This window comes from Panthera leo, chromosome B3, assembly GCF_018350215.1.
Source record: "Panthera leo isolate Ple1 chromosome B3, P.leo_Ple1_pat1.1, whole genome shotgun sequence".
Lineage (NCBI taxonomy): Eukaryota > Metazoa > Chordata > Mammalia > Carnivora > Felidae > Panthera > Panthera leo.
Genome location: NC_056684.1, coordinates 45,999,145 through 46,015,238, shown reverse-complemented (window position 1 = coordinate 46,015,238; position 16,094 = coordinate 45,999,145). Strand labels below are relative to the sequence as shown.

The following is a 16,094-nucleotide window of genomic DNA, read 5'->3' as shown; positions in this document are numbered from 1 at the left end:
GGTCAGCTCCAGGGAGTGGGCAGGACTCCTTACAGAGGGTGGGTGGTATTACAGAAACCACACAGCAGCTACTTGTGGGGCACAGTTACTTTGTGGTCCGGCTCCAAAGCAGGCAGAAGCAGAGGGAAAAACACCCTGACCTTTCTCTGCTCTGCCCTCATCACCTGCTCATGCCTCCCAACAAGAAACCATCTGGCAAGGGAGCCCGGGAGATGTAGGCCATGGGGCGGGCAGAGAGTGGATGGGGATAGCAGGGGTAGGTGGAGAAAATGGAACCTGACCAGCATGTTACCCTTATTTAGTCTTGTTATGAGGACCAAAAATGATGTATGTAAACGCTTAGTATGTAGCCTGATGTATAGCAGGGTCTCAGCAAATGAACGTTGTATCTCATGCCAATTCACAGTTAGGGTCTTTCAGGCAGCAGATGTCCTGCCTTATTTTCACACAAAGAGACCCCAATACCCCTTAGACACCTGGTGCATGCTGAGACTCGTGGAGATAGAAGCCTTACTATGACACCAAGCCTGCCCTCGGGGAGAGAAGACATGGACATTGACGCCCATGAAACAGGAAAACAGGAGGTGACCAGGGTCACAAATGTGACTCGGCTTCCCAGCTGCAAGGTCCTCTAAGTCCGGGCCATGGCTTCTGGTTCTCTTGTTTTCCATTCTACTCTGTTTAAAAGCTTTTTCTTCTTCCAATAAAATTCTAATTAGAATCCCTGCGTATTGTAGAAAACACAAAACTTGCAGAAAAGTGTAAAGAAGAATAAAAATTACCCCTCTTTCCTCTCCAAAGACAAGCACTGTTATATTTTTATGAATCTCCCTCCTGTGTGTTTTGTTTTATAAAGTTGGTCTCATGTTAGATATGCAGTTTTGTATCCTGGTTGTTGTTTGGGGTTGTTTTTGTTTTCGTTTTCCACTTCTTTTATAAGGATTGAAATTGCTCCAAAAATGTCTTTTAATGACTTCATAAGAGTAAATCACATGGTTGGGAACATGAACCCAGAATCAGCAGACTCACCCCTAATTGCAGCTTTACCAGCCCTTAGCTGCGTGACAATGGACAAGTTACTTAACTTCCCCCACTGCGGAGGGAGGATAGAGTGGGCATCCCACAAAGTCGTCGTTAATGAGAAGTGAGTTAATTACGTGAACCGATTAGCTCTGTGTCTGAGACATGGTAAACAGCTGAATGGTAGTTATCATAATGGTCATTATTAGTCCATAGTCTTTCCTCTGTTGGTGACTATCCAAGGTGCTTCTGATTTATTTTTAGTTAAGTAATCCTGCTATGACACTCTCGAACTTAAGTCTCTTTCCATACTTCAACTTTTTCCTTAGGGTATATAAAGTTATGGTCCCAGGTACAAACACTTAAAAGTTCAAGTCCTGGAGCCGGGTGGTCAGGGCTTACAGCTGGCTGTGTGATACTGGAAAGGTCACGTAACCTCTCTGTGCTTCAGTTGCCTCTTCTCTAAAAGGAGGTGATGATAGTGTCAGCTGTTGTGAGGGTTACATGAGATAAGAGATGCAAAGTGCCTGGCACAGGTAAACAAAATACATATTAGCCAGTGTTGTTACCGTGCATACTCCCAATTGTACTCCTTTATCCTTTATCCCCAGCGGCTTTTAGCACTGGGCCGAGAACCAGTAGACTTCAATTAATACACATTAAATTGGATTAAAATTGGTTGGTAGGAGTATTCCTTGAGTACTCTGGAAGATGCCCCGCCTCCTCGTTAGGAGGTTAACCCTCAGGCCAGCCCTCCTGCCCCGTCCTGTCCTCATCCAGCCCCACCCACACCTACAGCCTGTGTCTTTGGAAGGACCTTTCCTTTTGCCTCTGTTCAACTTACAACACTGTCTGCCCGTTACAGGCTTCTCTTGACAGACCCCAAATAGCATAAGGCCTCGGAGGCTTCTGAGATGATAGGCCAGAATCCCTGTCTCCATCACTGCCACCTAGGGTTGAAGAATCCCTTCTGGAACCTGGGCCCATAGCCTTTCTCCTATTTCTCACCCACAGCCTCCTAGTCCTGAGAGCATCAAACTACTTTATCCCATGCTTAAGGATCTGAGCTTAAGGACCTGAGCACCTATTATGCACGGGGCACTGTCCAAGAGGCCAGATGATGCCCAAGCTGGCTCCTACCTAAAGCAGAAAACTTCATGGCCTATAAATCAACTGTTAGTGTTTGGTTCTTGCTGGGAACATAAAAATACATGAATAAACTTTGGTGCTTCAGAGCAAACCCTAGAGATAACCCCAGGAACATAAGCTAATCCACCGCAAGACCAAAGGAGAAGGTTGATTTATGTCAAAGGGGTGGGTTGGGTAAATAACCCAGAATCCCAGCAATACAGGCAAACCAGGACACCGCAGCTAGGGTGTTGGCAAACACACCATGAGCTGCTGCCAGGTTTGCACATAGCTACCAACTTCCGGTAGAAATGCATCATTTGGCAGGTAGTAGGTTGATTCACAAAGAGGGTGAATTTCCACACGCTGGATACATGGGATGGATGAACAAGTGGCTAGTGCCATGATCTATGCTTTCCGGTGGGAATTCTCCTACAACACAGCTTGAAACTCGGGTGTTGGATTCTCACAGGTGACTTCCATCCTGCTTAATGTGAATACCCTTCTTTTTACTCCAGAGCAAACTGTCAGTGTGTTCATCCCACAAAATTTATTAGACACCTACTATGTGGAAGGCACTGTATCAGGATTACTGGATTAATTATTACCTAGAACAGGAAGGGCAAATACACAGCAAGCATGCCATAAATCCCTCTCCTTTGCCCAAGGCAGACACCAGTCTTCCCAAGAACCTGGGTGTAGCCTCAGAACCCATCTCAACACAGGGCTCTGGGCAGTCCTATCAATCAAGTGGACTTGGCATACCCTATGAAACCTGTTTGCCATGTTGGAGCTAAAACCCTACAGGTATTTAGAGAATATGTGGACAGCAAAAGAGAGAAGTCCAAGCAGCAACCAGCCATTTTGGAATGAGGTGGGCTAATTTCAGAAACAGCCCAATAGACGGCTGTGACAACGCAGGGGAAGTCAAGGCCATCTTAGGAGCCTTAGCAGTAGGTCCAAGTGAAGAGTCAGACTCTCCTATGTGATCTTGAACATGTCCCTTCACCTCTTGGGCCCCAGGTTTCTTATTTATAAAAGGGGGTCGATGATGACAATACCTACTTCATAGGGTTGTTATGACGAATAAATGAGAGGATGCCCTGTGAAGTGTTTAACGAACCCATCTAATAGCAAGGAGTGTACTTGTAGTAATTATATATAGACTGTATTTAGGTAAAGAAGAGTAAAATAAGTTCCCCTCTCTAAACAGCCCAGTAGAAGGACTTTCTGAGCATTTGACAAGATGGAAAAATTTTAGGCCCAAGTGCCAGAACTAGAGTTATCTTATTTCCATCAGAAAATGTTCTCCTTGACACCCACAGAGCTAGTGCCCAGGAACTGTTCCAGAATACAGAGATGTGGTCATTAGGGCATATGCTTCTTAATTAGAGCTCTGTCCACCCCAAAAGTGACCCCATCAAACAAGAGGCAAAGCTAAAAAATGACAGTGTATTCTCTCGCTTTTGTCAGATGCCTGAAAGGTGATAATATCCTTCAATTTATGAAAGGGGACTCTTAACAAATACTAACTACCAATTTCTGAAAGGGGACTAGTCCAACAGGATTGTATCTAGAAATGGGTGAGAATGCTAGGTATACCAGATTCCTATTCTGCCTTCTGTTGGATAGTGATTATTGTATTACAAATACACCAGACGTCCCCTGTAGACATTTAGCAAATACAGAGAAAGAAAAAGAAAAATATATAAAGCATTCATAATCCCACCACCCAGGGGCAAAAAATGTTGGTATCAACCCATCTAGACTTTACCCTCTGCATTTTTAAATTTTAAAAGTATAAGATTTTTAATTTAAAACATCCACTTAAATTCTCTCTGTCTCTCCTTTTCCCCCTCCACCTTTTCACTTCAGTGTATCATTACCAGTTCAAGATCCAGTTCATCAACCAACTTGAGAAACCAGTAGAACCAACGTTTACTATGACACTCCTGGGAACAAAAGAGGAAAACCAGAAAATTACCATCACTCTGTGAGTACAAGGTGCAGCCCCGTCTCTGGTGACGACGTGCTGCTTTTTCTCGCAGGGTCTAGATGGACCCTGTGCTTTTCAAGGGTCAGGCCGGACACAGCTTATTCTTCTCAGCCCATATGACTGTTCCAAACATCTTTCAGATGGGACGTACCCCCGAGCCCAGCCCCGCAGATTGCTTTATGATGGAACTACCCGGGTTTGCGACGGTTCATTGCCCTGTGAGCTGAGTGGAGAGGGAAGCCGGAGGTGGTGAGAGCCATCCACAGTGCAGGAAGAAGAGCTGGGCAGGGAGGAGCAGGGAGGGCTGGAGCAGGTGTCCACAGGACGGCCCAGAGTCCCTTTCCAGTGAGTTCTGAGAACCGTAACACAGAAATAAAACTAGTTTCAACTTCGCACACATTTCCCATCTCGGTCAGCCTGCACTGCCAGCCTGCCCATCTGTCCTTTGCCCTGTTACACACCTGCTCACAAGGCAAACAGTGGCCTCATGCCTCCCTCAGAGGCTCACCAGCTTCACTGGCCAGAAAAAGGCTGCTTTTTCTCAGCATCTCCACCCTCAGCATGGGGTCTTCCTGGGAAGTGACACTCCACCTTCTCCAGGGACAGTCCTCAGGTCTGGAAAATGGCCCCCAGCTTTGGATCTCTGATCATCAATCACATTGATTCCATCGTTCAGCAAGTGTTTGTGCTATGCCCCAGAGGTAGAGGACCCTAGCCCTAGTATGCTCACAGCCGAGCAGGGTAGATGGATTCCTGAACAATTCTTGACAACATTCTGCAGGAAGAGCGATGGCGAGCCGTGCAGGGGAACCCTCCATCTATCGGTCTCGCCCTAAACCCAGGGTTACCTCTGCACTGTCCTAGATCTCTCCCGGGAAATAGCTCCATAGTGGGAAGTCACTGTGGCTTTCCATGCTGCTCAGTCAATGTTGGGACATGTTAATGTCTTGGAGATTAGTGAGTAAAGCTGCTAATGATATCTAAGGACCTGCATTTAAATCTTGCTCCAAATTGGTCCATCACCTAAACATGTGGTTTTCTGTTACTGTTATACTTTGTTGTTTCTATTTATATAGGGAGAAAAAAAAGCACTAGTGGGAAAATAAAGAGTGTGGTGTGGCTTTACTTAAACCCACAGAGAGCTGAACTGCCCCGAGGTCATTGCCAAAGCCCCATTGTCTTCTCTTTCCTGATGTGTTAGTGTTGAAGCTAGGAAACCTGAGCTAAAGAAGGTTACCAGATTCACTATGTCAGAACTCTCAGAGCCTTTTAAATATGCTAACACAGTGGCCCCTGGGTGACTCAGTCAGTTAAGTATCTGACTCTTGATTTGGGCTCAGGTCATGATCTCACAGTTTGTGAGTTCAAGCCCCACATAAGGTTTTTTGCTGACAGAGTGGAGACTGCTTGGGATATTCTAAATAAATAAATAAATAAATAAATAAATAAAAATATCCTAACATAGGATGTAGCATGGTTTTCCCAATATTAATAGTCTCGCATACCATTGCTTTTTCTAAAAATAGTCTGTCCAACACCAGTTTGGGAAAAGCAACAGAAAAGACCTCCCTAAGTCACTCAGGCAAGCCTAACATATCCTGCATGTGCTCAAACATGACTTTGCTGTTACAGATAAACTGGGTCTGATTTCCTTTGTATCTTCAAGGGATCAAGAAATTACTAGTAATAAAACCTATTCCTTCCTTATCACGTTGGATTTGGATATCGGTGAGCTGGTCATGATCAAGTTCAAGTGGGAAAATGGCGCAGTATGGACCAATGTCTGGAACACGGTCCAAACCATCATCCCATGGAGCAGAAGGCCCCTCTACTCGGGTCTTGTTGCAAAGACCATCAGAGTCAAGGCGGGAGAAACCCAGCAACGGTGAGTGCAAACACAGCCTTCCCTGACACCTGTCATGCACCTGCATGTACCAGCACTTCCGTAATTAATACTTACATTTATATCATAAAGTGTGCATTATCATGTCCTCCTGATGGCTTATAGATGCTCAGAAATGTGAAATGACCATCCTGAGTTCACACAGCCATAGGTGGAAGGACCAAGGTCTTCTGACTCCCAGTCCAGCCTCTTCCCACTGCCTGTGGTTAACAGCTACCTGCCTCTGGAGTTTGAGAAACCACCTCAGTGGCGCAGTGCTTTTCAAACTTCAGCATGCAGGTGAATCACCAGGAGATGTCCAAGGACCGTACTTTGGCAAGGACCAAGTTGTGACATTTCCTTTTTATTGTTCACCCAGAGAAATGCTTGTAACAGATCACAATCTCAAAATCTCATTCTGCGATGGTGCCTTTCAAATCTTAGAGTGCCAAAGAGTCAGTGGGAAGCTTATTAAATATGCAGAATTCCTGGAGCCCCCTCCAGAGCTCCTGATTTATGGCGGTTTGTGAAGGGACCCAGGACACACATTTGCTAATAAAAGCCCTAAGAAATTCTGATGTGGACCAATGGAGTAAGCCTTAAGAAATGCTACTCTGTGTGATTTAACATCTCCCTTGGCCCCAAGGTCCCCAGGGACAATAAGGGGTTGGGGACAGAGTAGGACATAAAAGAAAGAAAGGGTGGTCCAGCTGTGCCTTCAGTCCTATCAGCAGAGCAGAGGGATGCCCAACATATTTTGCCATGGCAACCATGCTTTTCTATAGTTCTGCAGTTCTCCACGAAAGGAGAATTCTGTCCTTCCCCAGACCATTCCTCCTCCTCCCCACTGTATTCAGGAAACTTGTCTCTCCTCTCCCACCTTCCTTTGTTGGAAAGCCCATTTCTCTCTTTGGCTTGTCCTCAGTAGGGATGGAAAACAGCAGGCCTCTCACCTCTGAACTACATTCCTCCCTCCCCCCACAGGCTTCATGGCCAGGAGCGGTCCCATGGCAGATTTATGCCCCGGAGTCCTTTACACAACAGCGCTCTGAGATTTTATCTCCCTGGGATACAAAATCCTGGCAATTACTAAGAGCATACTCTGCAGCCTGCCAACAGATTTCTCCACATGATCAATTTGAGAAAATTAAACTGTTTCTCTCCTCGTATACACTTAGCTATTCTTGCATGACTTTCTGGCCCTTTAGAAGAGCTCTACTTCTGAAAACCACCCTTCCCCGCATTCTCTCAGCTAGATGGTAATTCCTCAGTTCTAGTGGCTGTTCACCATGACGATTCTCTGTGACTTGACCTGAAAAGCTGTATAAAACACAACACAACCTTCTCACTGGTGCTTACCCACACGGTTCTAAAGAAGGAAAGGGCTAGAGGGAAGGGAATGGCGTTTACAGAGCTCCCACCGCATGGTGGGCACAGAATTAAGTCTAGAGTGTTAGTCTCATGTAACCTTCCCAATGACCCTCTGAAATGGGTAGGACTGGCTGTGCAGATTAGGAAGCTGAGGCTCATAGATAGACATTACACAGCTTGGGCTAATTGTCTGGGCCCAGGTCTGATTCAGGGTTTGTCTGATTCATTGCCTATTTACTGCCCATGCACTGTTTCCAACAGTCCCTTCCTCTATTAATCTTGGCCCCATGAATTTGACTTTCCTTAGTCTAAGCCAGCAGAGTTGCAGGGCTGGACATTAATATACATGCGTATCAAACCCTTCCTTGGAGCTGTAAGAGGTACATGCTGGACAAAGAGAAGGGGTTGTGGGACCCATTGTTTTTTAAGTTGCAAGTACTCAGTGCCTCCCTGTGTATCTTCACACTATGAGGTGCCATTAGGGGAAAGCAAAAAAATCTGAGCTGTAACTCTGTATAAAGAAATTCCAGGGCCTAATTAGGAAAACAAGACGCATTAATTTTACTAATAACACGCTCCATCCCAGTGCTTCTCAAGCCTTAATGTGCACAGGAATCATCCGGGAATCGTGTTGAAATGCAATTAAAATGCAGGTTGGGCGGGGCCTGAAATTCTGCATCTGTAACAAGCTCCCAGGTGCTGCTGATGTTGCTGGCACACGGACCACACTTTGTGTAAGTGAAGGTCTAGTATTGCATGGTCTAGGAAGCCTAGAAGAAAGACATCGGGTCAGGGGTGCTGTGCTACAACAGGCTTTGGGGAGGCCAGGAGGCATTCCCGGAGAGACAGGCAGCGAGCAAAGCAGTAATGTAGGCAGAATCCACTGACCCACTTCTGCCAGGCCTAAGCTCAAATTCCACTTGCTTGTCACCACCTGTGTAGCCTCAGACACCGACTGCACCGCTCTGACTCAGTTCTTCCGTGATAAATGGAATTCACAATATATGTCTCGTGAGACTAATAACAACTACCAATTTTTGAGCACCTCCACAATCCGTAATCCCAGAGCCAGGGTGTAAATATTCAACCTCATAACTCTTAATCTGTCTGCTAACTACAAGGGGGAAAAAATGGTTAAGTAACTCGCTCTGTGCCTCCATGGGAGGAATTCGGTGAGAGGTGATTTTCTCTTCCAAAGACACAGAGTCAGGGATGAAAGGGCCCGTTGTGGTTGAAGAGACAGGACGGATAACATTGATTCTACAGCAGGACATAAAAAGTGATCGGCTGAACATAATGAGAAAATGTTCAATTTCCACAGTAATCATGTAAATGCAAAACAAAGATCAATGAAATTAGCACTGGTCACCCATTAGTTTGGCAGGAATTAAAAAACAGACAATATCCAGAGTTGGTAAAGGAGTGGAGAAACGGGCATTCTCATACACTATTCGTGGGAATGTAAATTATGGAGCTTCTGCAGGAGTATTTCATTCAATGACTAACATTTAGTGAGCACCTACTTTATGCTAGGTATACAGCAGTGAACAGAATAGACAAAGCCTTCGGTCTCATGGAGCTTACATTATCAAAATTTTAAATACACCTAAGACCCAGAATTTTAACTCTAGGTATCTCTCCTGGATAAATACTCCAAACATCCACAAAACATATATAGATACAAAAATGTCTATTGCAGTACTATCTGTAAATGGTAAACCATTGGGAAAATCTCAATGTCCATCAACAGGAAAGTGGCTATAATGTGCGGTGGTATATCCATACAATGGGATATCGTGCAGGAAGTGAAAAAGAATGAAATAGATTCATATGGATTGTTATGAACAGGTCTCCAAGTACATTCCTTGATGACAATGAAAAATTTCAGAAAAATCCATACATCATACATACATTACAGACAAAAATACATACATTATAATCCCACTTCTATTAAGAATTCTTCTGTTTGGGACACCTGGGTGGCTCAGTCGGTTGAGCATCCGACTTTGGCTCAGGTCATGATCTCACAGTCCGTGAGTTTGAGCCCTGTGTCGGGCTCTGTGCTGAGAGCTCGGAGCCTGGAGCCTGCTTCAGATTCTGTGTCTCCCTCTCTCTCTGCCCCTCCCCCGCTCATGCTTGCGCGCTCTCTCTCTCTCTCTCTCTCTGTCAAAAATAAATAAACATTAAAAAAAAGAATTATTTATGTTTGCATATGAACATTGATATATGTATAAATGCATAGAAACAGGTCTGGAAATACATAAGCCAAACCAGGAAAGTGGAGGAGAGTGATATTGATGAAGGGTGATGGCAAAGAGGACCTTTTAATATTTGACTTATATCTTTACCATTTGAATTTTTCAAAATTGCATTCACAAATTACTCATAATACTCTTTATTTTAGCTTTCTTGAGATATAATTGACAAAATTAAGATATTTAAAGTGTACATCAGTGTGATTTGATATATGTATACATGTGAAAGGATCCTCCCCATCCAGTTAACTAACACATTCATCACCTAACACATACATAGTACAGAGTTACCAACTATAGTCACTGTGTTTTACATTAGATCCTCAGACCTTATTCATCTTACAGTTGAAAGTTTGTACCCTTTCACCAACCTCTCCCTATCTCCCCTCCCTCCAAGCCCTGGGAATCACTTTTCTACTGTTTCTATGACTTTTACTTTTTTTTTGGGGGGGGGGGGGGATTCCACATATAAGTGATACCATGCAGTATTTGTCCTTCTCCGTCTGCCTTATACACTATTTTAATTATAAAAGTCTGATTTAATGAAGACTTGACCTTAGATGTAATTCAAAAAAAGAGAGGAAGGAAGGCAGGCAGGCAGGGAAAGAGAAAGAAAGAAAGAAAGAAAGAAAGAAAGAAAGAAAGACCATAAACTAGAATTCTTTGTGACTATTGACACTTTCGTCCTAATGGATACAAGTTAGCAAACAGCATCTCAGGCCAAGCTAATGAACAGTCAGAGCAGTCTAACAGTTGGTCTCCAAGAGAGACCCCAAACACAGAGCGATGTCTTCTCGAGCTGCACAGTGTCTGCACCAATAAGAGAAAGGGGCTGGGCTTACAGGGCTGAGCCCGGCAGAGGCTGGTGACAGTGGCCTCATGCCCAGGGACCTTTAAGAACAGCACTGGCAACCTGGAGCCTGCCCAAAGAAAGAAGGCTGGGGAGAGAAGCCTGCCTTGTGAGGAACAGTTGAAGGAACTGCAAATGTTTGCCCTGGAGTAAGGGCAATGCAGTGAAAGGAACAATAGTTACCCTCAAATCTTTGACGTGCTGTGGTTGGGGAGAAAAAAGGAGAACAGCCCCGAGGACTTTCTGTTCTCACAGAGCTGAAATCACCCCAGTGCAGAGCTCTAGGAAGCAGCCTTACACTGATTGCTTTTACAGACTTGGGTTTGGTTTTTCTCTGAAGTTATGAAAATATTTGTGAACATAAGAATCTAATTTTTTAAAAACAGCATGCATTACATAAATTGAGTATTTATTTACAAAGGATGAAACACTTCAATAAGCTCCATCTAAAAGCTGATGCTCTGTTTGCTTTATGTTTTCTGTTCAGAATGACATTTTGCTCCGAAAACACGGATGGCCTACAACTCCAACCAACCCAGGAGAAAACCTTTGTGAGATGTAACAGAAACTCTAAAAAACTGAAGGGAAACATCAGATGAGCTTTAATGAAGACCCAATGTGAAAAACAAATGATCTTATTCCTCCTCTGGAATGGTTACTTTATCTGGAAACCCAAGTTATATAAACAATGTTGCATAAAGTTGAAATAAAGTTTAGATTTAAAGGAGGTGTACAGTTTCACTATTCTAAACTGAGCTTTTAAAAACTTTATTATGGGGGAACCTGAGTGACCCAGATGGTTAATCATCTGATTCTTTCGGCTCCGGTCATGATCTCACGGGTCGTGAGTTCAAGCCCCACACTGGGCTCTGAACTGATGGCACGGAGCCTGCTTGGGATTTTGTCTCCCTCTCTCTCTGCCCCTCCCCCATACTCTCTCATTTTCTTTCTCTCTCTCTTTCTCAAAAACAAACATTTTAAAAAATTAAGATAAGTAAATGAATAAAATTATATTATGTAACTGTATTCAAATATTTGTAACTAAAAATTTCCTGATTAGATCTCTGATTAAATAGTAATATATGCAAATATAAGTACAAATAAGAGCCATTTTAGATTCTTTGTCCTAATTTACAATGTCTTTTACAGTTAAGTCAAATTTTCCATATTTCCTTCCTAGTTTATTCTGATCCGTTTTTTGAACCATGCTGGAAAGGTACTTTTTCATTACAAAACTAATGCTTCAATAAAGTGAAATTCCAATTAATCGCTAGTCGTATGTCCCAAAGTACACATCCTTTAAGACAATTCATCTCACTAAAAGAAAAATTCTAATTAAACTAATAGCTGCCATCATACAAATTATACAATTATTTCACTGACTCAAACCAGTAAAAGTAGAATTCTCCTAAAACTATAATGATAGCATGAAAGCTGGACAGTTGGTCACTCTAACAATTAAATTACTATGGCAATAAGTCCAATTTTTCTCTTTCAATAATGCTTACAACAAAAGCTAAGGGAAAACTTACCTCAAAGAGTTAGATACCAAGTTTCAAACTGTCCAGTAAATGAAAGAATGATGCTTTAACCAGCAAATTCCATCACAAAGCATGGGAAGGAAATACGAGACATGTCAGGACTTGGATATGTATGTGCTTCAAGCAACTCAGAGAACACACTGTGCACACTAAACAACCTTCCCTGACATTCACACAGGCTCAGCTCTGCACGGCTCATAACTCGCCTGCTCTTCTCAGAGCAGGATACAGCAGAGCTGGTGAAACACAAATCCCTAAAAGACATCTGCCTCTGATGCAATCAATTTTAAGATTGTCTTGTATGATTCACTTTAATTTCCTTTGGAAAGACCCACAAGACTAAAGGATAGGAGTGTGGTGATGGGGAGGGGGGCGGGAAGAACAGCTTGGTCAATGTCACCTTCTGTCCTGAATGCTAATCTTGCCTGCAAAAGCACCTGACCACACTTTTCAGTGAAGTGTGTTGTGTGTGTGTCTAGAAATGATAGATAGTAAAGTGAACAGTATGTCCCATCATGTCTAAAATACCAAGATTTGGGGCGCCTGGGTGGCTCAGTCAGTTAAACGTCTGACTTCGGCTCAGGTCATGATCTCACGGCTCGTGAGTTTGAGCCCCACATCAGGCTCTGTGCGGACAGCTCGGAGCCTGGAGCCTGCTTCCGATTCGGTGTCTCCCTCTCTTTCTGCCCTTCCCCCCCGCTCACACTCTGTCTCTCAAAAATAAGTAAACGTTAAAAAAAATTTTTAAATACCAAGATTTACAATAAAATACCAAGATTTACATTTGCATTGAATTGGCATGTATTATCATTTAGTGAACCAGAAGGAATTTAAAATATCACTTTTTAAAAACAACACGAAAACACTCTCGGCTCTAAACCCTACCGAGCCTATGCACATGCATGCCAGGAAGCACGGAAAAGAAAACTCCTATCAGCCTGAAGTCTTGACGACCAGAAACAGCCCAAATGTCTGCCAGGGTGACACGTAAAAGAACTGTGGTATATTCTGTGGTATATAATGGTATTTTATATATTCTGTGGTATATATATGTGGTATATATATATATATTCTGTGGTATATTCTGTGGTATATAATGGAATGCTAACCGGGAGTGACAAAGATGAACCAAAGCTACATACACAACAGGAACAGGGCTGACCCTAGGGGGATGATAATCAGTGAGGCACCCAGGGTGCAAAATTTAAGGGAGCACTCATGGGTTTGTGTATTCACACAAAGGCATAATATATATATATATATATATATATATATATATATATAGTATAATACAAGCAAGACTAAACTATATTGTTAGAGATGAATACATAAGTGATAAAATCCTAGGTTAAAAGCAGTAACACCACTGCCACAACACCACCACCATGGTACCTCTAAGGAAGCAGGAAGTGACCACCAGCGTTCCAGGGGCCACCAAGACGGTACTTGTCACTCGGGTGGTAATGCCAGGTGTTCATTTTTAAAACCATTTTTTAAACCGTACCTATGTATGTTATGCACTCCCTTTTAGTATGGATGTCACGTTGTGCGATAGGGGAAAAAAAAGAAGATAAAACGCGGAGTCAAAACCAACATTTGTCTACTACAGTGTGATGCATTTCGGTGTGAATGTCGTTTCACACAAAATACAACTAGAAATTATTTCATCTTTAGAAGGAAAACTTGAAGTGACACGGCACGTCACAACATTTGAGGCAGAGAAGTCAATAAGGAACCAGCATGACAAATGGTTAACTGGAACATTCGAAACTCCTCTTGGCATGGGTTGTTTTCACTTGGGAAGATGTGTTCGTCGACATCCCATTTTCTGAAGTACGTCTTCGTAGGAAAGTCAAATAGGGAGACTGAATAATGCAGCCACATCTGTTCATCGCACATGCAAAATGCTGGCTCGTGCACTGATTATACGCACCTCTCTCCAAAGAATCTGTATTTATGAGCCCACTCAGGAAAGATAACGCTGGCATCCTGCCTTTCAGGCAAAAGCCTGTTTGTGCTTTTACTTCTAAGAGAGCACAAGGAAAGAAACGGAGGGGCGTCAATTACACTGCAGCTGGGCTCTCGGAGGTGCGTGAAGTCAGAGAGGAAGAAACAAGCGCTCCATTCAACTCGAAGTGAATGCTCTCTCCTCCAGAGCAAAGCCGACCATCCTCAGCGTTCACCTTCATAACGCTGCTGCAAATATTGTGAAAGCTTCGACTGTAGTTGCACATCCCTGGGCGGCAAAGCAAGAAGGCGAGCAGCCCCGGGCACTGCCTGCTCCCCCACGGAGCCGGATGAGAGGAGAGTCAGATGGATGGGAGACAGAGACAAGCAAGGGCAAGAAAAAGAAGGCAATCCCAAGAGTCGCCATCTACCTGCTAACCTTACAGGATGCTACATACTTCTCCTGGAGTCCCAGCTGCCAAACACCCCATCCTTTTCCCATCTCTGTCTTTTCTTATACCTCCTCCCCACTCTTCTCCTCTTTCTCCAGTTTCCTCCTCCCTGCCAAAAGGCATCTTATCCAGGCCCGGTTATTCTCACCAGTTACTTGCTAGGTCAGCCCAGCCCTCGGGGATCTTTCTTGTCTCTTGAGTGCCCGCTGTGGCTGCCTTGGTCCTCCTCCGTCATTCCATCCCATTCAGCCTCTGTGGCTCCTCCTCGGTCTCCTTGCCCTCTGCTCAACCTCTCCAGGTTGGCTCTCCCAGGGGCTGAGCGTCCTCTACTCCCTCAGTGCTCTCTCCTTGGGCATCCTCGGCCACTCTGCTGGCTTTGTCGTTGACCATGTCGTCGGCCAACCATTCCCACCTTGCGGCTCCAGGGTGGGGCTCTCCCCTGAGATGCAGTTGCCCACATAGCAGGGCCCCACGTCTCACAAGCCCAGAATGTTCCAAACTGAACCTCTCTTCCCTCCCAAATCCGCAGGTCTCCAGGCTCCCTGCTCTGAATGTCCTCACCATGCCTCAACTGCTGATGTCTCACATGGGGGAAAGGGGGACATGTCATCTACAATGTTTCCTCTTCTCTGGGCCCCCATGCTATTGAACAGTCGCCAAAGCCTTCAGCAACGTGTCCTCATCTCTGCACCATGGCTGCCATCATTCCAGCCTCCGCCACCACTCCCCATCCTGGACGTTTTCAACAACTTCCCACCTCTTCCTGCTGCATCCACTCTTCTCTTTCAATCCATTCTCATCGCAGCAACTAGGGCAAGTCTTAAAAAAGATGGAAAAAAAGAAGGTCAGATCCTATCGTCCTGCATAAAGCCCTTCAAAGGAAAAAGTCCCAAATCATTACCCTGAGCTCCAAGGCCTCTCACCAAGCCCTGCTCTTCCCTCCCATCAGTCTCCTCGCCCAAGTTCACTCCATTGTCATCCACCAAGTCCCAACCCAGCCCACACATTGGAACTGCCCCAGAAGCACCCATCTATCTGCCCTCGAGATTTCCATTCACTTGGTCTGGGCAACACCCCGCATCAAGACTTAAAACCTTTCCAGGTGTTTCTAACATGCACAACGTTTGAGAACTGTCAGTCTAGACACTCGGGCCACTTTTCAGTTCCCTCAAAAATTCAAAAGCTCCCTCCTGCCTCTGGGCCTTCACTTATTCTGCTGCCCACACCCCCTCCTCTTCCAGGCTCTCACGTGCATGCTTCCAGTGTTACTGCATCAGGGACAATTTAACAAGGATGACCCCACCCTCCACCAGCCTCTACCAGCTTACCCTGCTCTACATACTCTTAACGTCTTTTTATTCTGGTAAATCCGTGGAGCCATGACCAAAACGAGAAATCGGTAATACTGATCCTGTCTTTATATAAAACTTTGATATTTTATTCATCATAGGTTTTTCTTTTTCCATTGATTTCGATCTTTTAAATATATTGTATTAGGGGCAGCTGGGTGGCTCGGTTGGTTGAGCGTCTGACTTAGGCTCAGGTCATGATCTCACGGTTTGTGAGTTCGAGCCCCGCATTGGGCTTTCTGCTGTCATTGCACAGCCCACTTCAAATCCTCTCTCTCCCCCTCTCTCTGCCCCTCCCCTGCT

At 44.4% G+C, this 16,094-nt stretch overlaps 1 protein-coding gene across 1 annotated transcript in view; it reads left to right on the top strand.

Moving 5' to 3' along the window:
- The window catches only part of LIPC (lipase C, hepatic type), a 159,323-nt gene extending 147,955 nt beyond the window's left edge, over positions 1–11,368 (top strand). The window contains exons 8-10 of the mRNA XM_042941899.1: positions 4,024–4,141; positions 5,811–6,029; positions 10,990–11,368. Coding sequence (XP_042797833.1) covers positions 4,024–4,141; positions 5,811–6,029; positions 10,990–11,101 — 449 coding nt within the window. The 3' untranslated portion in view covers positions 11,102–11,368. The remainder of the gene's footprint in view (positions 1–4,023; positions 4,142–5,810; positions 6,030–10,989) is intronic.
- Positions 11,369–16,094: the final 4,726 nt, after the last annotated feature.